This window comes from Maylandia zebra, linkage group LG19 (genome assembly GCF_041146795.1).
Source record: "Maylandia zebra isolate NMK-2024a linkage group LG19, Mzebra_GT3a, whole genome shotgun sequence".
Classification (NCBI taxonomy): domain Eukaryota; kingdom Metazoa; phylum Chordata; class Actinopteri; order Cichliformes; family Cichlidae; genus Maylandia; species Maylandia zebra.
The window spans coordinates 2,263,153-2,287,533 of record NC_135185.1 but is presented as its reverse complement, the minus strand read 5'-3'; the positions used below and the strand labels follow the sequence as shown (position 1 = coordinate 2,287,533).

The 24,381-nt window shown below is 41.6% G+C and overlaps 1 protein-coding gene across 2 annotated transcripts in view; it reads right to left on the bottom strand.

Annotated features, from left to right (window-relative positions):
- syne3 (spectrin repeat containing, nuclear envelope family member 3) overlaps nt 1-24,381 on the bottom strand; it is a 51,999-nt gene that overhangs the window by 12,063 nt on the left and 15,555 nt on the right. For both annotated transcript variants that reach the window (XM_004564182.3, XM_004564183.3), the window contains exons 4-14: nt 23,428-23,737; nt 21,938-22,093; nt 21,272-21,631; nt 17,506-17,642; nt 16,409-16,583; nt 14,400-14,582; nt 13,319-13,462; nt 11,138-11,272; nt 7,508-7,669; nt 2,208-2,380; nt 1,030-1,516 (exon numbers count right to left, since the gene is read on the bottom strand). In XM_004564182.3, coding sequence (XP_004564239.2) covers nt 1,030-1,516; nt 2,208-2,380; nt 7,508-7,669; nt 11,138-11,272; nt 13,319-13,462; nt 14,400-14,582; nt 16,409-16,583; nt 17,506-17,642; nt 21,272-21,631; nt 21,938-22,093; nt 23,428-23,737 — 2,422 coding nt within the window. The remainder of the gene's footprint in view (nt 1-1,029; nt 1,517-2,207; nt 2,381-7,507; nt 7,670-11,137; nt 11,273-13,318; nt 13,463-14,399; nt 14,583-16,408; nt 16,584-17,505; nt 17,643-21,271; nt 21,632-21,937; nt 22,094-23,427; nt 23,738-24,381) is intronic.

Genomic DNA, 24,381 nt, shown 5'->3' with positions numbered 1-24,381 from the left:
GAATGTGAGGGCAGCAACATGAAACTCAAAAAATACCGGCAACCGCCAGCGCTACCCCTCAGCATCGTAGTCGACACACCTATGGTATTAGTTATTAAATTCACAAGGTCTTCAGAAAACATGACGTCTGACCTCAAGGTTGAGGACAATGAGATTCAAACTTGCCTGAGATTTTTAGCAGCTGCACCTATGACCTTATATCAACATAAAACATTTGGCGCACAATGAAATATAAAATATGAGGAGGAGGAAGACCCTGGACTGCTGAGCAGCTAAAATCCTCTATGAGACAAGAATGGGATAATTTTCCTCTCCCACAAGTTCAACAGTTGCATATGGACTATTGGTAAAAGAAAAAGGAACACCACACAACTTCTTTGAGATGTGTTGTGGGCAACAAATTCAAAATGTTCTTTTCTTAAAATTAGTACACTTTCTCATTTCAGATGTTTGATATGTCTTCTATGGGTTTCTGAGGTCTGCAAATCACTGACTTCTGTTTTTATTTACATTTTACAAAGCAGCCCAAATTTTTTGGTGTATCAGTGATTGTACTGGTGGTTCAGAGAAGCATTTTCTTTCCCATGATAGAGGCAAACCCAAAACAACCAGTTAGTGGCTTCAATTGTGGGAGGACTGAATAATGTGTTTCACACATAAACCCTTTTTGGAATTGGTTTATAAAAGTCAATGATGTTGTGTGTTTATTGTTTGTATTAGATCAGTTTGCATTGACTGTTTTGGTTATTTAGTTATGGAACATCCATCCATCCATCCTCTGCTTATCCTTGTCAGAGTTGTGGAGGGCTGGAGCCTATCCTAGCTTTCTTAGGCTGAGAGGCAGGGTACACCCCTGGACAGTTTGCCAGTCTGCCGCAGGGCCAGTTATGGAGCATCTAGTGCTCCATAACTGATATAGTGCACTGATACTTGGGCACTATAGTAGCATACAAAACATAACAGTAACTTATGCAGGAAGTTGCTGTAAGTTAGCTTGGTAGAAAATAACAAAATCCTGCACAACAGTACCATTGAGTATTGAACTGGTGTTGCTGATGCTTTCTTGGCTGAGGGTCTTCTGATCTCTCCCACTCCTCCTCCTGAGATGAGGCATCCCCCTGCTTCTGTGCTGTCATCTCCAGAGCTAATCATTGGCGGCTGAGGATAGCTGGCCTGTGTAAATAATACTGCTTCCTCTCCGTCTTCTGCCAAGACACTGCTGTTACCTCCTATTGGCTTGTCATTGGAGACTCCCTGCTCATGGCCAGAGAAATCTACTTCATCTGTTTTGAAGGTCAGTGCACTTCCCTTGACTTTACTTGATGAAATAGGATTTTCAACATCTGGTTCAGCCAATATGTGGTAACCTCGTTGGCCCTGGTTCCACCCTTCCTGGCCAGTCATTAATGCCTCCTCCCTCCCTATCATTGCCTCCGACTTTCCTCCAAGTGCATGCATAAAGCCAGACGTCTTGGCAAAGTCAGACTCTCTCTGCTCTTTGGAACTGTTCAACAACCTGAAAGACAAAGAAATCCAGGTTTCATGCTGTCGTAACTCGTCAGTGGTACCAGTGGACAGAAACTTTCATGTCAAACCTCAGTGCCTACTTTAAACACAAAACCTGATTTCTTGGTTGTTTTGATATATATTAAAAAACAACATTTAGGAAACAGATCTGTCAGAGTGAGCCAAACCTAACTGTTTGCCATCCTTTTCTCAAAATTTATGCAGCGGGGACGGTCTTTCGTAGTTTAGAGAGACTAAATCTAATATAAGACACTGAAAGCATTTAGAGCATTAAGAAACAAAAAACACAACAAAAAATAAGCAGCAAATATTTGAGTAGACATCTACAGCCAGCTAAGACGGAGAAACAAAAGCTACAGACACTGGTGTCATCAGTTACTAAACAAATAACCATGCTGTCTTTGTACTCTTTTAGGTAAACTGAGGGTTTAGAGACATTTCTGCAAACAGCCAGCCTTGATAGGACGGGTTTGTTGAAACACATTTATAATTAAAAAATGTGTCTATGAAGGACTCAAGCAGCAGCTAGTGCTGCTAAGATGTGTCCTTTTGGTATAGACAAGGCCAGAGCGATAAAGGAAAACAAGCTAGGAGCAGTATTGTGATAATACCACACACTGTGTTAGTACCACACACTAAGCTAGGCTGAAAAAAGGAACTGCTGTGTGCTTTTCTTGTACCTGTGCAGATTCAGACTCATTTCGTACAGGGCCAACCAAGAGTCTTTTAGGCGCTTCATGTCTCCAAGAATATGGACCTGCCCCTCCTCAGAAGTCTTCTTTAAAACTCCCTGACCCTGAATATCCACCTGCTGCAGCTGGAGCTCCTTCTCTGGGAACTCTCCCAGTGCTCTCTGTGGAAAAAGGGAAAGAAATACTTATACATAGCGGACAAACTAGACAAAATATATTTTTGTCTTAGCACTAAAGCCACAGTATCTTCTTTTATTCCACTTGCTTCAGTGATGCATGTCTCATTTTTATCAGTGATACAAAGTCAAATAAAATACCAATGTATTCCATCCATATTCCATATTGCTACTCTGCTCATGAGTAAAGCTTTGTCCACATTGGTAGCGATTTCCTCATTGCACATCTCTTTCAGCAGAGCTCGTTAACAATTGGACATTCTAGCTCCCAGCTGCCCAAGTAACCCTCTAATGCATTTACTATCAGACCACAGTCTTTCTATGGTATCTGGTTGTTGGGTTGCTGTGAATCACTTCCTTTGTGGATGCAGCTGAAACGCACTCCCATTACCACGGGGACCACCGTTACCTTCACCCTCCACATCTTCTCTAGCTCTTCTCTGAGCTCTTAGTAATTCTCAAGCTTCTTATGTTCCTTCTTCCTGATATTGCCGTCATTCGGTATTGCTACATTTATCACTACGGCCATCTTCTTCTGCTTGTCTACCACTATGTCCAGTTGGTTAGCCGTCACCAGTTTGTCCGTCTGTATCTGGAAGTCCCACAGGATCTTAGCTCGGTCATTCTCCACCACCCTAGTGCGCGTCTCCCATTTGGACCTCGGGACTCGGCACAGATGTTTCTTCTCACTTGGTTATGGCGTTCCATGTACGGTATGCCCTGCCTGCTAGCATCTTACACCCTGCTGTTATGTGCTGGATTGTCTCAGGGGCATCTTTACACAGCCTGCACCTGGGGTCTTGCCTGGTGTTGTAGACTCCACCCTCTAAGGATCTTGTAATTAGCACTTGTTCTTGTGCTGCCGTGATTAGTGCCTCTGTGCTGTCTTTCAGTCCAGCTTTATCCAAACACTGGTAGGATTTATGGATGCCACCTTCCTCTATCTGCTGGTGGTACATACCATGCAGGGTCCTGTCCTTCCATGATGGTTCCTCCTCTTTCTTGGGTTTCTGCTGCCTGAGTACTGAGCACCCGTTGTTTGGGATCTTCCTAATGTATTCGTGGATGTTCGTTGTCTTATCCTCGACTGTGGTACTGACACTCACTAGTCCCTAGCCTCCTTCCTTCCACTTAGCATACAGCCTCAGGACGCTGGACTTGGGGTGAAACCCCTCCGTGCATGGTCAGGAGCTTCCTGGTCTTTATGTCAGTAGCTTCTATCACCTCCTTTGGCCAGCTTATTATCCCAGCAGGGTAACTGATCACGGGCAGGGCGTAGGTGTTGATAGCTGGGCTATGGATAGCCCAGATCTTGTTCTTACCGTTCAGCTGACTTCTCAGGACTTGCCTGACCCTCTGCAGGTACGTGGTGCTTGCAGCTTTATAGCCTGTGGGATCCCCAGGTACTTGTAGCTGCCTTCTATGTCTGCACAAGTTTCCTCAGCCAGTAGGCGTGTACCATGTCAGGGCCTGGTGCTGTCTAACTCTTATAAATGGACTGGTTCTTATATAGCGCTTTATACAACTTGTGCATTCACCCATTAGCACTTTAAAAGATATTACTGTTTGTGTTCTTTCTTGGGTGGTGCGTGAGTGGGACCAATTTCTTTTTGCGTTCAATGCACGCCGAGACTAAGAACGTAACATGAATTGGGGGGCTCATCCATCCTTTTTTTTTTGTCTCGTCGGGTTGACTTGGAGCGCGAGCTTGTTCGTTCTTTGTTTGTTGCCATTGTCGCGGGTAGGTTACCAGTGTCCTTTGTTGGCTCTGTTTTTCTGGTTGGCAGTTTTATCTTGTGTGGGGGGTATGTGTTAGTATGAAATTTAAATTGGAGGATTTCACTTTAAGTCCAAATGAGGAAAAGTTGAACAGATGTAAAAAGGATGACCTCATTCTTATTGCCAATTTCTTTGATGTGACTGTGCCATTGAATGCAAAGAAAAAAAGAGCTGAAAGAGCTCCTGTGTGTTAAACTGCATGAAAGGGGGTTGTTTGGTGAGCCAGCTCCTGTGGAAGGAGTTGAGCTGGGAGCTGTTGCTGGTATTCCTGCCCCACTGAAAAATCTCCCTCCTCAAACTGGCCCTTCTGCAGACGAGCTGCAGTTAACACTGCGCATAAAGGAGGCTGAGTTAAAAAAGCAGCAGTTGGATGGCTTCCATGCACTTAAGGGTGAGGGCTCTGGAGATGCCAGTCCTCTTACACCTCGGTCACCACCTCCGCAGTCACCACCTCCGCAGTCACCATCCCGTAAGCCAGAAGACAGCTTTGATGTAAGTAGGCACATCAAATTAGTCCCAGCATTTAGAGAAACTGAGGTAGACTCTTATTTCACAGTGTTTGAGCGCATTGCAGGTGCACTACACTGGCCAAAGAATGTATGGTCTCTTTTACTTCAGTGAAAATTGGTGGGGAAAGCTCAAGAGGTATGCACAGCTCTTTCACGTGAGGACAGTTTGGACTATGACGTTGTCCTGCGTGCATACGAGCTTGTGCCAGAGGTTTATAGGGAAAAATTTAGGAATATGAAAAAATCTGCCACCCAGACTTACGTGGAGTTTGCCAGAGAAAAGAAAACACTGTTCGATAAATGGTGTCACGCTACCAAAGTAAAAACCTTAGATGACTTGTGTGAGCTGGTGTTGTTGTGGAAGAGTTCAAAAGTCAACTCCCAGAAAAAGCGATAACCTACTTAAACGAACAGAAGGTTACAACCCTTGCCGCTGCTGCTGTACAGGCTGATGAGTTTGCGCTGACACACAAAAGTGTGTTTACACCTCCTATTCACAACACACCAGGTTCAGTTAGCCCAAAAAACAGGTCTCCAAAGAACACCTGTCGTACCACCACCGCATCCACTGAAAATAGAGAATGTTATTATTGCCATGAGCAGGGATACCTCATTGCTGCTTGTTCCGTTCTCAAAAGAAAGGAACAGTCTGAGAAGGGTAAATCTCCTTCCCCAATAAACCTTCTACAGACCAAACTTCATGTCTTAGAAGGTGTGACTGTAATTCGAAGTGATAAAGTAGATAAAGAGTTCAAGCCTTGTGTGTCAGAAGGTTTTGTTTCATTATTGGGAGAAGAAAAGAGGGTTCCTGTCAGTATTTTGCGGGACACTGGTGCAAAACAGTCGCTCATTCGTGAGTGTCTTACCGTTCTCAGCTCAATCCTATTGTGGTGCCGATGTGTTAGCGTGGGGAGTTAGAATGTGTGTAATGCGTGTGCCTTTGCACTTTGTGCAGCTCTCGTCTCAGTTTGTGTCGGGTGAAGTTAAACTTGGTGAGCGACCCCAGTTACCGGCTGCAGGCATTGACATCATCCTTGGAAACAATCTAGCTGGCTGCAAGGTTTTTCCGTTGCCTGAGGTAGTCGAAACACCAGTTACAGACAACAGTGGTTTTGATCTTGTCACACCAAACTGTTCCTTTGTTTCCTGTGTGTGCTGTGACACGTGCGCAGGCAAACAAACATGGAGACTTGGTGGCTCTTAGTGACTCTTTCCTGAGTGATTCAGATCCAACAAGCGCACCACCCGACTGTGAAAGTACCCCTGTTTCAGTAGAGCTTCAGCCTGATGAGGAAGCTATGACACTCTCAGTAGATAAAGAGAATCTTATAGAAGCCCAGAGAAATGATGAAAGCTTGTCATCCTGTTGGGCTTATGTGAAGGAACCTGGGAAATCTGCATCTTACCTCATTGAAGATTGTGTGCTGATGCGCTACTGGACTCCCAGTTCTGGCTGCACCCATGAGGGAGTGCAGCAAATTGTTGTTCCGCAGTCATTCCGTTCCCAGGTCCTAAGCTTAGCACATGACCACATCATGTCCAGTTACTTGGGAATCACAAAAACATACAACCGTATCCTCTGTTACTTCTTCTGGCCTGGTCTTAAATCTGATGTAGTAAAATTCTGCCGCTCATGCCATACATGTCAGCTTGTAGGTAAACCTAATCAGGTGATTCCTGTCGCACCGTTGCAACCCATTCCAGTCGTTGGAGAACCATTTGAGCATGTTATTGTTGATTGTGTTGGTCCTCTTCCAAAAACAAAATCCGGAAACCAATACCTCCTCACCATGATGTGCACTGCCACCCGTTATCCTGAGGCCATTCCGTTGCGCTCATTAAAAACCCGTGGGATTGTGAAAGCACTTGTTAAGTTCGTTTCTACCTTTGGACTGCCTAAACGCATCCAAACAGATCAGGGCAAAGTCATGACAGAGCTCGGTGTTAACCATCACACTTCCAGTGCGTATCACCCGGAGAGTCAGGGTGCATTAGAAAGGTTCCACCAAACTCTGAAAAACATGCTTCGCAAATTTTGCTCCGAGTCAAGCCGTGAGTGGGATGAGGAGTTGCCACTACTGTTGTTCGCCGTCAGGGAGACATGCTAGGAGTCTTTGGGGTTCAGTCCAGCTGATTTCGTTTTTGGCCACACTGTGCGCGGTCCGCTATGTCTTTTGAAAGAGAAATTTCTCTGAGATAGGCATCGTCCAAGAGAAAACATTCTGGACTATGTTAGTTTGTTTAGAGAGAGGCTGCACAATGCCTGCAATTTTGCTCGTGACGCGCTAGCAAAGGCTCAGGTCAGAATGAAAACCAATTTTGATAAAAAGTCTGTAGGGTTTTGTTTTTTTTTTTTCTTAGGGGGTGGACACCTGGGCGTGCCTACTGAGTAGTTGGGTGGAGTCTCTTCCTGTCCTGAGATTGGTTGATTGGTTGATCACCCCCAGTATTTAACCACCAAATGACAGCCACCTGGCCCCCTCTCTCCTAGCCTCCACGATCCAACAAAGGACCTGTGATTTTGATTTGTTTGTGTCTTTGCCCATTGATTTGCAAGTATAACCAAGTACAACCTTTTTGTGTGTGTGTCTAGCGTTAGAACCTTAATCTTGTAAATAGATTTGTAAAGTAGCAATTGTGGAGTTTTTTTCACCTTCTATATATTGTCCACTGGAGCAGCCTAGTAGGTGTGAGAAGCCATTTTTGTTGATTAAGTTTTCTCCTGTTTTTCGTTTAAAAAGTTAGGTAAGTGAATTGTCCTATATCTATCTATCTATCTAATTGTTTTTAGCACATCCAGTGTAACTGGCAAACACACACGGACCTCAGCTTCATGCCAGCGCCCCTCTATGCTCCACTCTCCTGTTGGGCTGTGGAAGGACATCAGCTTCTGCTTCATGATCATCAGCCACTTCTCGATGTTTAGAAGGCTGTCATGGAACCTCTCATGTTCTGCAACAATTTTGTCACTCTCATCTACCTTTGCCTGTATATAAAAGAAAAATACAAGTTAGACAAGCTTTGTCAGGAAAAAACAACTTAGAATCCATGCAGTGCAGGATTTAAAAAAAAAGATAAAAAAGAAAAGGTCAGGAAAGAAGAAACATGCATCATGGAAAGTAGCTTAGTAGTAGCTACGTAGAAGCTTAAAACTATTGCAGTGTAAGTAAGGGAGGATTCAGTGTCACCTGAAAGAAGTTTTGTCAAAAAGGAACATTTTAAGCATAATCTTAAAAGAAGACAGGGTGTCTGTCTCCTGAATCCAAACTGTGAACTGGTTCGACAGATGAGGGGCCTGAAAGCTGAACGCTCTACCACCCATTCTACTTTTAAATACTGCAGGAACAACAAGTACACCAGCAGTCTGATACTGAAATGCTCTACTGGGATACTATGAGGTCTTCAAGATAAGATGATAATTCTAGGACATTCAAGGACATATGCTCTCTCTTTCTAGTCTTTGTCTGTACTCACTGCAGCATTTTGGATCAAATGGAGGCTTTGTGGAGTTTTTAGGACATCCTAATAATACTGAATTACAATACTCCAGCCTAGAAGTAATAAATGCATGAACTAGTTTTGCAGGATCACTGAGACAGGATGTTTCTAATTTTATAGATATTGTGCAAATGTAAGAAAGCAATCCTAAATATTTGTTTTATATACATTCAAGAACATATGTTAAAAAGTCCTCCTGCCCGGGCATGCGTTACCTGCATGGGAGGAGCATGATTCCCACAAGGGCCAATAGCCAGAGTCCATCCTTGATGCCACAATTGCAGGCAAGTTATGGATCTGAACGGAAGTGGACTAATGCTGGCAAGTGTGCGTTCATAGAAACAGTAAGTCACATTGGGAACATATTTTATTTCAGTTGCATTTAATATACCCATGTGGACAGCTGTTATTATTAGCTGTGTGTCAGCAGCTATACTGTCAAAGCAAAGTAGGTAGTAGCCTGGCTTCACAGGCTACTCCTCATTTCTAAGTTGTTTTCAGTTGTTGTGGAGAATTAATGTTCACAAAGATTTTCCTTGATGTAGTTTCTGTGCTAGCATACAAACCTGTTTTTGCTAAGAACCCCTGTGTAAGCATAACGGCATTTGAGTGAGCAATTGTGTCGAGGGTGGTGTCGAGTCACAAATGAGAGAATTAGCCTAAATTGACTATGATTCTGTGTTTATTCATCCTGTTATGTCGTTATGATAATCCTTTTGTGGTATCCGTTTCTGTCCATGCATAATTTGGTATGGTGTTCTCTGTAATACTGAATGTGAGAGATGCTGAACCAGTGAAAGAGATGTTTATGTTATTTCTTATTTGTATTAATTTCAGAACCACGTCATTGTAAATAAAGTTCTTCAACACTCAGAGATAGCTTACTAGTGTGTCTGCTATAACAACATATGCTGGTCAAGAACTTAGAAGTACTACTGAAAGTTAAGCTAATGCATCCAGAGTAAGCATCTGATTAGATACCATGTTTCTAAGATTTTTAGGACAGAGTACAGTAACAGTTAATTGAGAAAGATCAATTGGAGAAAAAGAGTCTAAATAAATATCAGTGGTATGGAAAGTAGCTGTACTAGGGATGTTCCTAGCGACTGCATAACATTTAGGAAAATAATTTACTGGCACTGGGCATCAATTAAAAATTTAACAGTTAGATTAAACGACAAGTAAGTCAATACGGATATGGGCTGTTGTCAACAGCAAAGATTAGTCGGCTAACATAATGTTATGTTTGTGAGATTATTTTTTCCCCTCTAATAGTTAGAGCTTTAATCTCAAGAAATTAATGAAGTCATTACTACTTAAGGTTAAAGCAGTGCTTGGCTCAACAGAGGTCTCCCTTTTTGTCAGCCTGGCTACAGTGCTGAAGAGAAACCTGGGCTTGTTCTCTTCTTCAATCAGTGATGAATAGTAAGATGTTCTAGCCTTATGGGGGGCTTTTTCTTTTCTTTTTTTTTTTTTTTAAAAACAGAGCAACAAAGTGTTTTTCCAGGCTAAATGAAGACCTTCGAAATCAGTGAAATGCCATTTCCTCTCCAGCTTATGAGTTACTTGCTTTAAGGTGCAGGTTTGTTATACAAGTCAGTCAAGTACTTCTGATTGAAGGCTCTTTTTCAGAGGAGCTAGAGGAAATTCTTAACACAATAATCAACCTCTGTGAATAGAGTTGGTGTAGCTGCTCTGCACTGTGTCAGCACATGGTATTGAAGGAAATAACAGTGGAGGACTTATATCCTTAAACTTTGTTACAGCACTTTCAGAAAGACATCTACTGTGATGAAATGTATTTCTCACTGCTGTGTAATCCATTATTGTAAAATGAAATGCTATTAGAAACAGATAAGACAAAACAGGATTTTGGGAGAAAACTGAGGTGTGTGAGGAAACACTGTTAAATGTTCAAATGTTCCAATTCCAGAACAAGATGTACAGTGTGATTTAAGTGGTGGGTGGGTTCCTTTACATTGCCAATTGTGTCTGTAATAATAGATTGTCATTTTCAGTATCTGCATGGATGTTAAAATTACCAACAATAATTTCTTTTTCCTGAGCTGAGCAATAAATCACATAAAAAGTCAGATGACAACACCTAACACTGCTTTTTTCTCTCCAGAGCATACCCCCAGCTCTCCATGTTACCTTCCACCTGCTCTGACTACAGATCACAATACTGTCTGCAAACATCACAGTCCACAGAGACTCCTGCATGACCTCATCCATCAACCTGTCCATCACTATAACAAGCAAGAAGGGGCTGAGAGCAGATCAGTGATGTAAACACTCGAACCTTCAACCTATCTGTCAACACACCTCACCACTGTCTCATTATTCTCCCATATTTCTCTGCCACTCCTGACATCTTCATGCGCCACACACCCTATCATATGCCTTTTCTAGATCCACAAAGACATAGTGAAGCTCCTCCACACTTTATTTATACGTCTCCATCAACACTCTCAAAGCAAAGATCACATCTGTGTTTCTCTTTCTCAGCATGAAGCCATACTGCTGCTCACTGATCATCGCCTCTCCTTTTTAAATCTAGCTTCAACAACTCTATCACATCTTCATGGTATGGCTCATCAACGTTATCCTTCAGTAGTTACTACAGCTCTGCACATCTTTCTTATTTCGTTTTCTGGTTCTTCCGGCACCGTCACCGGAGAAGGAGACGTTGCAGACCATCTCTCCCTTCTGTAATCATTGGAAATGTGTGAGACTTGCTGTTCATGGGCTTGAATCAAAAACAATCTTGCCTGCTGCCAAGATAAAAGTGTTTTGGATGGTTGAGGTCATGGTGGGTACTTATCTTGTTATTCAACATGATCATATTACTTCAGGGTCACAGATAATCTAACTCCAGCAGAAGTCAAGTACCCAGTTCCAGGGGAGTATTAGGAAAAATGGGCTATTCACACTTCTTATATGAATGTCCCCTCACCTTGACTGCAATGTGCAGATGTTTCCATTCATCACAGAGTTTCTCAAACTGAATCCTGTTGGTCTGACTGGAAGAGACCAGAGTCTCAAGTGCCATGACCTGGGCTTCATAGTCTTCTACATCCTTTAGGATGACCTGGAGACACAAAAGCAAGTGTGCACATGAAAAATAAATAAATAAATAAATAAAATTTTGTACACATCTAAACTTCAACTGAAGTGAACTTCAGTTTCACTAAGGGAAGAGGTACAGGCAAGATCAGACATTCACAGTTTGAAACATTCAAGATAACCAAAAGACTAATCACCTTTTCATAAAGCCCTCCAGCAGTACACAACAAAATTTATCAGCCTTTGTAACAACTGGTCACATAAAATAATGCAATTATTGACTATTTAAAGATGCATTATAAGAATCCAGCTGCTCTTATAGTCTCTTGGTTCATCATGTTGAATGCTTAACGTATGGAAACTACAGTGTTGCTTCATTACAGTCCTCGCCCTGAGAGACAAGCACTACATCATTCTCCTTAGTAATACTGGGATTTTGATGAAACAGTGTACAGCTTCACTGAACTGAAATACAGCGTGTCATAATAACAGTACTTCACTAACACACAGGAGTGACAGTAAATAATATTAAGTGTCTTATATATATTGTACAGATCAACTGTTAGAAAGAGATGTTAGGTTTTCATCAAATAATTTGTAGTAATGCAGCTGTCCTCTGAGAAATCCAGCAGTTTCTATCACAACAGTTACATTAACACTATTTCTCCTGCCTTTTATTTATCTGAATTGTTGATGTTTTCAGAGAAAAACACAAACGGAAAACCAGGATTACACTGCTGCATTATTGTGATACGTACATTACTCCTTTATCAGGTCAGCTAGTTTTCGAGCTGATCATTTGCACTGCTCTTGGCAGAATGCTGCTTATAACTGAAATAAACTAGCTGCATTTGTATGTTAATTAGTGCACTATTAGGTAACCCTGCAAATGCAGCATCAGGCTAATATACATTTTCCTGCCAGCTGACCCCAAGTAAAAAAACAACAGCAATACTACTATTACTAATAATAATACTAATAATAATAAAAATAAATATATAAATAAATAAATAAACAATAATTCTAAAGGCTGACAATACAATGACCTGAAACCTAAACTATACAGAAGCTTAAGCACACTTTAATTGATTAAAATACATCAGAATTTTGGTTTACAGCGCTTGTATAAAGCTACGTTCTTCATGGAAGGCAACGATTTAACAAGAAGCACATTTTGTTACAGTTCATAGTTAACATGTGCCTTTAACAGGCCATCAGTAAGTTCTGGCATGAAATGAAAAATGCAGCTATGAGTAACATTTATATTTGGATGATCTTCTCTACTTTGCCAATCATTCATCATCTCCTTATAGAGTCATCTCTTCTCCTTCTATAAACCCTCTGCTAAAGGAAGCATTAAAGCTCCTTTTTCAGTATTTGGAGAATGTCAATAGCCTTTTTCATGGCCACCACACACGCGTTACTTCACCTTCCCGAGAGAAACAGACTATTTGAACAAAACTTCTGATGACGAGAAAGGCATTAAAAGCAGTGGACGACTATTTCATTTGCTTTTGGAATTGAGAGCAATGATAAGAATTTCATTTTCAGAGTGAAATGTTGCTTCAGACGAGTGATTTTTGGAACCTTACGGGACTGAAAAACTTAAATGAGGCAATTGAATGAAATAATATGAACAGACAGCGTTTCCTGACATTGACGGACTAACTCATATTTAAAGGGTTTACACTTTACAGTGTGACTCTTCATGTGAACTGAAATTAAATAAGCAAATACAATACAATACAGTCTAACTTTCAGCATACTTGGACAACTATGTACCAGCAATGATGAGAAAATTTTTGAGGAATGCAAAGAGCGACATGGCTTTGGACCTGGCCTTCAAACCAGCCAGATCTCTGATTGAGCACTGAGAGTGTGACAGGCCAGATGCCAAACAGGATACAGACAATCTATTCCAAGTGCTGTCCATGCCCATACAGGTCACAGCTGTTTTGTCAGCTTAGAAAGATATAGTCATAGAAGACGAGTCAAATTATAGGCAGGTGGATTTATGGTGTGGCTGGTTAATAAATGTCTAACCCAAAGTCTGGCAGGTGAAAAAACTCACCCCAAACTGGTCTGACTGGCTTTTTTTGGCGAGAATGTCAGGCTGTAGACCATCAGCTGTCATCAGTCTGCCTTTGACACTGGACAACTTTGAGCACATCAGCTTGTAGGTGTCAGTGAAGTCCTTGGTTCTTGAAATGAATGCCTGTGAGAAGGAAAATGTCATTAAGTGTGTCAGTCAACTTAAAGTCTAACAGTATTTTGTCAACCAGACGTCTTCATTCTTTGAAGATGAGTTTTCATTTCATTCACCTAACCATAACCTAACTGTAACCCTGACACTAAAACCACATTTTGAGTCTCAAAAATGCCTTCAAAGTCGTGTAAACTACCAAGTTTTGGTCCCCATGAAGATGTTAATACCCGTCTCCACACACACACACACACACACACACACACACACACACACACACACACACACACACTCTTTATTGAGCCATAGTATGAACACAACATTGAGTACTAAGTCCAAGATTTGACACTACAGCAAGTGCTTTTACAGTGCTTTTAGTATCTACTTTGATAATTACACCAGATCCTGCATGTACTTACTAGAATGCATTCATGCACACTTTAGTAAATGCATCTGATGATTTCAGTTTCTAAACTGTGACAGCTCACATGTGTTGCACAAAATCTAATGAGTGACGTTGTTGTTACACTGCAGTAAATAAGATTGGTATGGGCAAAGCGAGACAGAAGGGCATTCACCAAGACAATCTTGTCTGTTCACTGACACGAACTAATTACAAAACAGTTGCCAGGTTACTTATCGTTCCATAGTCTGATATCAAAAGGCAAACCCGTGATTGTTATGTAGCCTCTGAAAATATTTACTGATTTGATAGTCACATTCTCTTTTAGACTGTCTCTTGGACAACTCCGCCCTCTTTTCTCATCGCTCTCTGTATGCATTTCTTGTCAAACATGACCTGTTAATGATTTCAGGATCAGTTTAAAAGTCCAAAAGGTTTGTCTTGGTCTTTTCTTTAAGCCTGAGGGATACGGTAAAGCTTTGAATAGACTGACACTCAAACCTAAGACAAAACAAAGCTCAGTGGACGACGCCAACACGCGCATACCTGTAGCCTGCTCTTCCTCTGCTGCAGCTGAACATGCAACAGTTCTCTGTTCCTCATGGCAGTGCTCAGTTCGCTCTGCAGTCCATCAGACCTCTCAGGACCAAACACAGAGTCTAGCAGGTCCCCTTTCACTTCCAGTAGACTGAAGCGCTCCTGCAGCTGGACACTTTCCTTCAGGAGACACTAGCGCAGAGAGTAGAAAAGAACATATTCACACGTCTCATTCCTGAACGTTTTAGTCAGCACCTTGGACAGATTGCCAGTCTGTCACAGGGCAATTTAGAATCATCGATTAACCTAACCCAACTAATTGCACATGTTTGGACCATGGGAAGAAGCCGGAGTACCTGGAGAGAACCCACTCAAACTCCATGTGCAAATCTTACATAGAGTTGCATAGATGCACATAGATGGTGGAGTCAAACTGAGGACCTTTTTGCTGTGAGGCCACTATGCTGCCCAGCTAGCATTATACAACTTCTCAAAGTCCACATATTTACATGAACATTCAAATGAAACTCTAAAAATTATTTCTATGCAGACTTTCACACAGAACTTTTCACTGAGAATTTTGACTGTCCTACAGTGCAGACTGAGTTACGCAACTCAAAACTTTCCAAAGTGAAGAAAGCTAACCAGTTATGATACAATTATCTTATGAATACAAACAAGCACATCAGGATAACCAAAGTGCAGCAGACAATAGAATCGTATCTTCCCACCGAGGTCTTTGTAGAATGTAGAACGAACTGGGTTGAAACCTTTCTATGTGAGCGTTCATGTTCTCCCTGTGCCTGCATGCCTTTTCTCCGTTTGTGCTCAGTTTTTCCCTACAGTCTGAAGACATGCATGTCAGTAGGGCTGGGCAATATCATACCGTTCACGGTAATACCGGTGTAATTTTGGGCAACGATAGGAAAATGACATATCGCGATAGAATATGGGTAAAACGCGCATGCGCAGTGCCTTTGTTTACAGACGCACATGCCGGCAACGCAGAATGAGAAGAGTGAAAGTGGATCGTTGAATGAAACAGATGAACCAGAACTGGTTTGTAAAAATGCTGCAGCTTCAGTGGTGTGGAACTGGTTTAGCTTTCGTCCGTCAGATACACAACAAAGCACTATTTTTGGTAGAGCATGCTAGCGGGCCGTCGTTATTACACACGGTTAAAATCAATCCTTTGATTTTTCTGAAAGTCGACAGAGCCCCTTATAATCCCGTGTGCCTTATGTATGAACTCTGGTTGTGTTTACTGACCTTGAAACGATTTTATGTGCACGGCGCTCGAAAATCTGTCAAATGTTTTAGTACAACTTTGCTAAGCTACGAAGCCGCACCGCTTGATGGATTGTTGGAGCATTACGGCTATCGTAGGCAGGAGCCTCGCGGAGTGATACGTACTGTGCTTCAACATAATATTACCGTATTGTGTGTGTATCACCTCTTTTTAAGTTTTGTGGATATTATACATGGTTATGCTGAGGATATGTCGGCCAATTTCCACTGGAAATGCCTTTTGGTTAAACTGTCAGTGAGGAATTTGCATTTGCACTGTTACATTTTTATATAACTTTAATGCACATAAAAAAACAGCTGCTTGTTTAAGTGAAAATACATTGATTTTTTTTTTTGTTTTGCACTAATAAAGTTGTGGAGTTGTAAAGGATTTTGTCTCGTGTCAATTATATCGTCAGTTATATCGTTATCGCAAATTTTCAAATGTATATCGTGATAAATATTTTTGGTCACATCGCCCTGCTCTACATGTCAGGTTAAAGAGCTGATTCTAAATTGGTAGCAGGTGTTGATAGCAAGTTTTGAAAGCCCATCTGACCTCCCAACCTGTATGATTGTGTCTGCTCCGTTTGTGTTAAGCTAGTATGAAAGTTTTTCTTGGTTGCACCAAACAATTCAAATTGCAGGGGTTAACATACACAAATTTACAAAGGTGAGGAATTTTTCTATATGAGCAAAAAGTCCTTCTAAAGATAATGCATTTGTTTTACCTCAATCTTCTGGACTAACATGGCAACATGGGAGAAGTCTGTGACCTCAGCAGAAGTTTCCAACACCTGAGAAACCGTATCTTTCCATTGGTCGTAGACCAGTAGCGGGTCTTGGAGGATGTTTCTCAGTCCCAACTCGGACTCTGAACACAGTCTAGTTGCTCGACATTTCACACTGAAACACAGCACATATGTACAAATGTACAACTACAATTTGAAAAGAAGTTTCCCAGAAGCCCTAAGGTGTTATGATTTATCCTTACAGTAAATAAACAGAGTCAGATTTTGCAGCTAATAAGTTCCACATTCCTGCTGGTAGTTCCATATTTCTCCCTAGATGGAGAGCTACTGCTGGTGACACATCAGTGAAGATACACTACCAGTCACAGACACAGCTTCTAATTTAATAGGAAGACAGGAAATTTCACAAATGAACCCTGACAAGGCACAGTGGTGAAGTAAAAACTATTTCAGGTGACTACATCATGAAGCTCAGTGAGAGAAGGCCGAGGATTTGCAGAGCTGTCAACAAAGAAAAGGGTGGATACTTTAAGGTATCTGAAATATAAGACATATATAAAGTTTTTATCCATTTTTTCTTTGCTACATAACTCCATATATGCTTCATATATATTATATTTGCCTTCAGTATGTATCTACAATGTAGAAAAGTAGTAAAAACATTAAATGAGAAGGTGTGTCCTAATTTTTGACTGGTAGTGTATGTCATGCAAATGTGTTTGAAAAAGGTGCTTCGACTTGTGAAAATTTCGACTTACCAAAGACCCTCTGGAACGAATTAATTTCGTAAGTCAGGGTTCCACTGTATAACTAAACACAGCATTTATAATGTAACACACCCGCATTTATAAAGTGTGTGCATTCTTCAGATTATTATATTATATTTTCAACAGATTTATTATAGCACATACATTTTCACTTTTAACATTCTCATTTAGATAACAACAGTAATCTAAGGAAAGTAAAATGATTAATTTTACTAAATGATTAGTCATCATGGGGCCTTATTTTTAGTTTTGTTTTGGGGTTTCAAAAAACTCCCACACAAACACAAACACAAGCTCCCTAGCACATACCTTTGATGTTCTTTAACAACAGCCAAGACATCATGAGAAAGGTGACGCGAGTCCTCTGAGAACCTGAAGAGCTCCCTGAGCTGAGCCTTGAGCAGTTCCACCTGGGATTCTTCCCCTGCTAAAGTATTCCTCACACCCTGAAACACACAACAGAATATAAACAGTACAAGAGGAGTACAAGTAGCAACTCACACAAAAACTAACAACCCCAACGCTCACTGAGCTATTATATAATCCTGCACTCTAATCAATCCCAGGGTTAATTAAAGGCCATCCACTTCCTAGTTCTAACTCCTAGCTGAAATACAAAATACTAAAAACGTACAACTTACAGACTGAGTACCCTGAATTACTGATACAAGGCAGGATACATTAATGGTTTCATGTTGTTTACACCAAATTCTGACACTACCATCTGAATGTTGTAGCAGATTTAGAGCTTAATGAGACTACCCAATATTTTACTGTCTAATATTGGTGAGCCTGTGTGAACTGTAGCTTCAGCCTCCTGTTCTTAGATGACAGGGGTTGCAGCTGGTGTGGTCTTCGACAGCTGCAGCCTATCTGCATGAAGGTTGGACGTGCTGTTTTCTACTGCCTTCAAGGATTCTAGCGATTCTTGTCTGAAGTCAACAAGACATTTTCACCCAGAGAACAGCCACTTACTGGATATTTTCTCTTTTAAAGACCATTCTCTGAAAACTCTAGAGATAGCTTCGTGTGTTTGCTTGTCGAGCAGTTGCTCTTGACTTTCAAATCTTGTCCCTAGTGTGGTGTCACACAGGCAATATGGTTCAATAAACAGCACTATGTAAAGGCTTTGACTCATTCTCATTTCTTTATATCTCTGTGGATACACAAAGGAAACACAGCATTTCCAAGGGTCAAAAATGGAGTGAGAATTATCATCAAGAAATTCAAAGAAAACCACAGAGTGCAGAACAAGCCTGGCAGAGGTAAGATGCAAGAAACAAAAGTAATCAGAGACATGTATACAGACCTTACCTTAACATGAGTAAATGACCTAGCCAAGTTGGGAATTGTAATATCAAAGAAAACAACCCCTAGAGCATTGCACAGGAATGGACTCCAAGGCTGCAAACTAAGAAAAATTCCACTTCTGCAGAAGAGACACTTTCAAAACAGACTGAAGTATGCTTAGAACAACCTGGAGAAAGATTATGCATACTGGAAGCATCCTTTGGTCAGATGAGACTAAACTAGAACTCTCTCTGGACAATGAGGCACTGTTTACGCTTGGATAAAGAAAGAAGAGGGATACAACCCAAACAACACTTTAACACTCCCTCCACAGTGGAAGGAGTGTTATGCTGAGGGGATGCAGCATACATAATACCTCCATAATAAAGTCCAAAGCTCATGCCAGAAGACCATCAACTCTGGAGCAGCGCGAGAGATTTGCTAAAAAAAGAACGGGCTGAGTTTGCTCAGGAAGCATGTGTGACAGTTGCTGAAAAACACACAAAAAAATTACTCCAGGATGTTAATCAAAGCTCTTCTTTGTTGCTGTGTTTGGGATCACAGTCATGCTCAACAATAAAGTCCTGCCAATTAGACACTATTCAGATGCCGTGGTTGATGAAGATCTTGTGGTACTTTTTTGCATTTATAATTTCATTAATTTTACAAAGATGTCCAACTAACATCACAATTGCCAGTCTTGGTAGCCAGGGATCAAGTCCACCACGGTCTCCACTCCTGGCCGCCGTCCAACACACAATGCACCCTATCCCTATGGCGCCTGCAGGTGGTGGGCCAGCAGGAGGATGGGCCCATGTCCCCTTTTCGTGCTCTGCCCGGCCGGGCCTCTTGGACTAAGGGCCGGCTACCAGACGCTCACCCTTGGGTACCATCTCTGGGCCTGGCTCCAGGGCGGGGCCCCGGTAACCCTATCCTGGGCTGGATGAATTGTTCCCTCTATGGTTTTCTCATAAGGGTCTTCTGAATCGCTGTTTGTCTGGTCCCTCACCCAGGACCAATTTGCCATGGGAGACCATACCAGGGGGCAGAAGCCCCTGGACAACATAGCTCCTGGGATCCCTGTGACACACAAACCCCTCCACCACGATAAGGTAGCGATTCGCGGAGGGGCAAATCTGAGGCCGTGGTTCTCAGCCGGAAAAGGGTGGAGTGCCCACTCTGGGTCGGGGGCTAGTTCATGCCCCAAATGGAGGAGTTTAAGTATCTTGGGGTCTGTTACCATGGATTTCCAATGCAGTTTTCATATAATTTGGCATACCTGTGATTTTGTACCAGTCCCCTAACTTAAGTATGGCTCCTTGACTGCCACCCTTCCCCTGAGTCTGGGAATGAACTTGATCCTACTATCTTTTCTCCCGACCTTAAGAAAAAAACCCTCATAAGATTGCTTCAAGGTGAGACGATTATACAGATGAATACCCCAGATCGTCTGGCATTCCAGACACACCTAACAGAAGCCACTCCACAGGTACAGAGCTCGTCTGCAAAAAATAAATCTGGCTACGTCTCTAGGAACGCAGATAGAACTAATAATGTGACTGACACACCTCTCTGAGGAATCCGGTGTCTCAAACAAACATATCAGACAGTGGAGAATACCTCGAAATGGCAAGAAATTAAGTGAAAAGAGAAACTTGTCTATAAAATAAAATTTGCAATGTACTGTTTGGAAACATGTTGTTTGTGTTCAGGACTACCAAAAAAAACAAACAAAACTATCAGACTAACTATCATGACAATTTGGGAGTAAAGGCACATTCAAACAAAGAACCAGTTAAACTCTGGTGTTACTTTCTTTTAACAAAATGTTGACAAATGACAACTTTCAGCAAAGATGTGATAATTAACTAAACTAAAAACTACAACTAGATGTGATTTAGTCTTTGGTTTAGTCTGCTTCTCGGAACAACCAGAAGCATCTGACCAGCTGAAGTTAAAGTTCTGTTCTTAGTTTACTTATTTAAAAGTTCAGAAAGGTGCTAATCCATTTAGTGCCTTAAAAATGCCTATTGCCTTAATTGCCTTTTGCAATAATAAAGCCTGGATAAAACGCAGACATGAATTGTTTTCTTGAGGTTAAGAGGTAAGAGAATGAACAGGTTAACAGAAATACTAACTCCAGTATAAAGCAGAGCTGGAGTGCATCTGAGATTCTTTCTGGAAAAGCAGCTGAACAGTCAAAGGGACTACAACAACAGCAACCTGGAATGTTAAAACACAAGACGCTAGGGAGGGGCTAAGTTACAGCTAGTTGGTAAGCAGTGACTGTCTGTTTCAGAATGATACTGTTCTCTCAGACAGGTACAACAAAATAAAAACAAAAACAGTCTGAAGTGATTCATCAGATATACTTGGATGGCTGTTAAAGTACCCTCTGACCTACTCAAAGTCTGGGATACAAAGCAAAAGCTAACAATGAGGCAGCTAACCATAAACATGGCAATTATAACTCAATATGTATGTAACAAACACATTTTTCATTTTTTATGACCCAATGTGTAGGTTTGTACACTGCTCTGTGCAACATCTGTTACCCTCAATCATACACTGGCCACTTAAACTGGAACCTAAACTGAGCTTTCTTTTTATTGTTTACATCAGGACATCCCAGACAGTATACAAATCGATCATCAGCACATTAAAAGAACCACAGTAACTTGGTTACAGAAACGGCAGGAAAAGGAGAGGTAGGACTTTCCTGTATTTATCTACATCTCCACTACCCTTTACACTATAACACTGCTGATATGGTTAATAACCCTACCGTGTATTTTGTCCACTGGCCAACCATTTGCTCTTCAGTGTGGTCAATGCGATCCCTGCAGTCCTGGGTCTCCTCCAGTTCCTGGTCCAGCCCTTTGAACAGCTCTCTGAGGCGGCCGATATCGTCTCCCAGCCGCTGGCACCGGGTCATGTACTGACTGTGAGTATCCAGGCTGGAGCGGAGGCCTTCATCTGCCTTGCAAAGACCTTCCCTCAGTCGCTGCCAGCCCAGCCTCAGTTCCTCTGCCTCTTCAACCACTTCTTCCACTCCCGCAGGAGAGGTGTTGGGCCTGAGGCTTTCCACCATGCCTTCAATATCCAGCAGGGCCTTCTCCTCACAGGCCACACTGTCATCCAGAGCCTGAAAAAGGTAAGAGACAAAACATTGCATGATGGCTGGTGCAAAGATATACGACAACCTACCAAGGTAACTCAAATTTTCAGACCTCACATTCAAAAATGTGCACCTCTTGACCTTTTTCAGGCCAGAAGCTTTGAATCATTCTGTAAAAGCCTAATTTTACAGAGTGATTGAACCAGCAACCAGCTCTCATCTGGAACAACAATCTAAAATCTAAGTTACCTCTAATCTAAGGTAAACATAGCAGCAGAATTGCTCTAGACGTGCACAATGAGTTAGGAAATCAGTTCAGTTTCAGGGTCTCACTTTTAATGCTTTGAGCTTTTCCTCAGCTATGTCATTCCTCCCCATCACTTCAGTCAGTTCCTTGGTTTTTGACAGCAGCCAGGACTGGAACCTCTGAACACAACCTTGGTATGTCTGGTGTTCCTCGCAGATCTTCTGAAGCAGTGAAAGACGTTCCTAGCACAGCGGGAGATATATCTCTAGGTAATTTTTAGCATTGCACTGTTCAAAACAAACGAACATCTTAAACCACATTTGGATGTCTGAGTGAGAAACCTGAATATGAATTTGTATTCTTCTGCGAGACCTTCTGCTGAAAAATAAAAGAGAAGAAAAATACTAACAAGCGTTTCCAAGTAAGAGAGGCTTCCAGGGAATATAATCTCATTAGAAAAACAAATAAAATAAAAAACACTTTTATTTAAATCAGACGTTTCCCATTTGTAGTTAAAAATACAGCACTGCAAGCAGACTGATCTGTTCAGCTTATAAAAGCAGTGTGTGGGAAAATGCGACTGACATTTTAAAGAGCTATTTGAAAAGGGAAAGAGGAAGAACACTGTGTGACTCAGGGAACAGCACAACAGCCTGCATGTGTTTGCTCTTACTGACTAATCCAACGTTGTCTTCACTAGTAAGGTAAATTATTCAGTCAGTAAACTTGCAGTCCCTGGATCAGATTACAGGTGCACAGAATAAATATCACCACATACCTTCATTGACATATTCATCCAGACTGCACCCTTCACACAGTCATGTCCCTTGAGAATATTTCAAATGTTTGACCAACTATTTGACCCACCAGTAGTCTGTGTGTAGGTGTTTGAATTTGTGCGTGAAGTGGTTGTCATCATTTCAGCTCAGGACGACTACATCTGTAGGTGTTTCTCAAGCTCCATGCTTCCTGATGCAGAGGAACTGGACTGCACTGGAGGCTTTACTTTTACGTCCACCAATCAACCACAACATTAAAACAATTGTTTAACATAGTGTAGGCATGCTACTAAATCAGCTCTGTCCATCAGTCCACACCCACTCCTCAGTCTGTGCTTTGAAGATTATGACAATTATTATGACTCTGGGGTGTTGATTCATTTAAACTAACACAATCATCCTCCTGTAACCAAGTTTCTATAAGGCAGAATAAATCGATTTTTTGGTCAATTATTAATTCATGTAGTGACAGACACCTAATGTTTAATAATCCACATTTCATTTGTTTACTCTTTTGTGCAGTTGTGGATACTACACTGTTCTTTCTGTGTTTTTAAAAAAAAAATTTAAATGATTTTTTGCAGATTTTTGCTTTGTTTTTGTTGGTTTGGGAGCTGACGCTCAGTAAGGCTACGACTCTGCTTCCTGGTCCCAACTAACAGTCAAGAAAGGAAATGGTTTTAAAAAAGAAAAGAAAAAATAGACTCAACGACAAACTGCACTGTGACTTCTGAACTTTGCCTACAGAGCGGCCACCTTACACTTTTCATAAGAACCAGGTCAAGTAAGTGCCTCACCTCAGCTCTGTCTCTGACATGATTGTACGCTTCCTGCAGTCTCTCCTGGGCCTGAGGATCCACACTGGGGTCCTGGGTTCTGTTGTGCAGTGCAGCTGCCTCATCCAGCAGCCTCTCCAGTAGCACCGCCTGGCCTTTGATATCACTCACCACCACCCTCTGCTGATCGACCTGCCAAAGCTTCTCTTTCGCTCCCAGCTGCGCTTCTAGCTCGACATCATGGCTTCGTTGCTGCTTTGTCAACCACAGCTCAAACTCTTTGTAGGCCTCCAGGTACTCACTCCAGTGCAGCCACACCCACTCTATGCGACTGTTTTTAAGGTAAAAACAAGAAAGAGACAATTTGTGTCAGGTCCATTGTTTCAGTAAGTCCTATTTAATACGTTTTTAATTAAAAGTGATAGGTCTAACAAAGCACATTTGTTTCTACAACTAGACATAGACTGCTGTCAAAGTTTGTTGCCTTTAAAAAGACATTTTTAGCTTCCTGAAACTGGATTTTATTTACCTTCTCGCTTATTTGCTACATTTATTTATTTGTTTGCTGGTTATTTCAGGAAACCATCTGAGGGCCATACATGAATTTCGACCAGCACGTGTTATCCTCCCCCTCCATCACATACCCCAACATTGTAAGTCAATAAAGGGTTCCTAATCCAGCCATGAGGGCATTTATGCATATCAAGGGGCTTTTGGCCGCATATGAACAATCACAAACCATGAAGGTCTAACAATTAAACTGAAAATACAGAGGTTTAACACATACATGCTAGACATCTGCATTGTTTTAACACAGCTTCAAGCAGCAGTGTGTGACAAGTGCTGTACATTATGTTCAACTACGACATAACTGCAGAATTCTTTACTTGTTTAAGAAAAAACCTTCGAAGGCAAACTCAGGATGCTTGTAAGAATCAGGAGTTGCCTTCATGATGTCAATGTACAGGGTGGGCC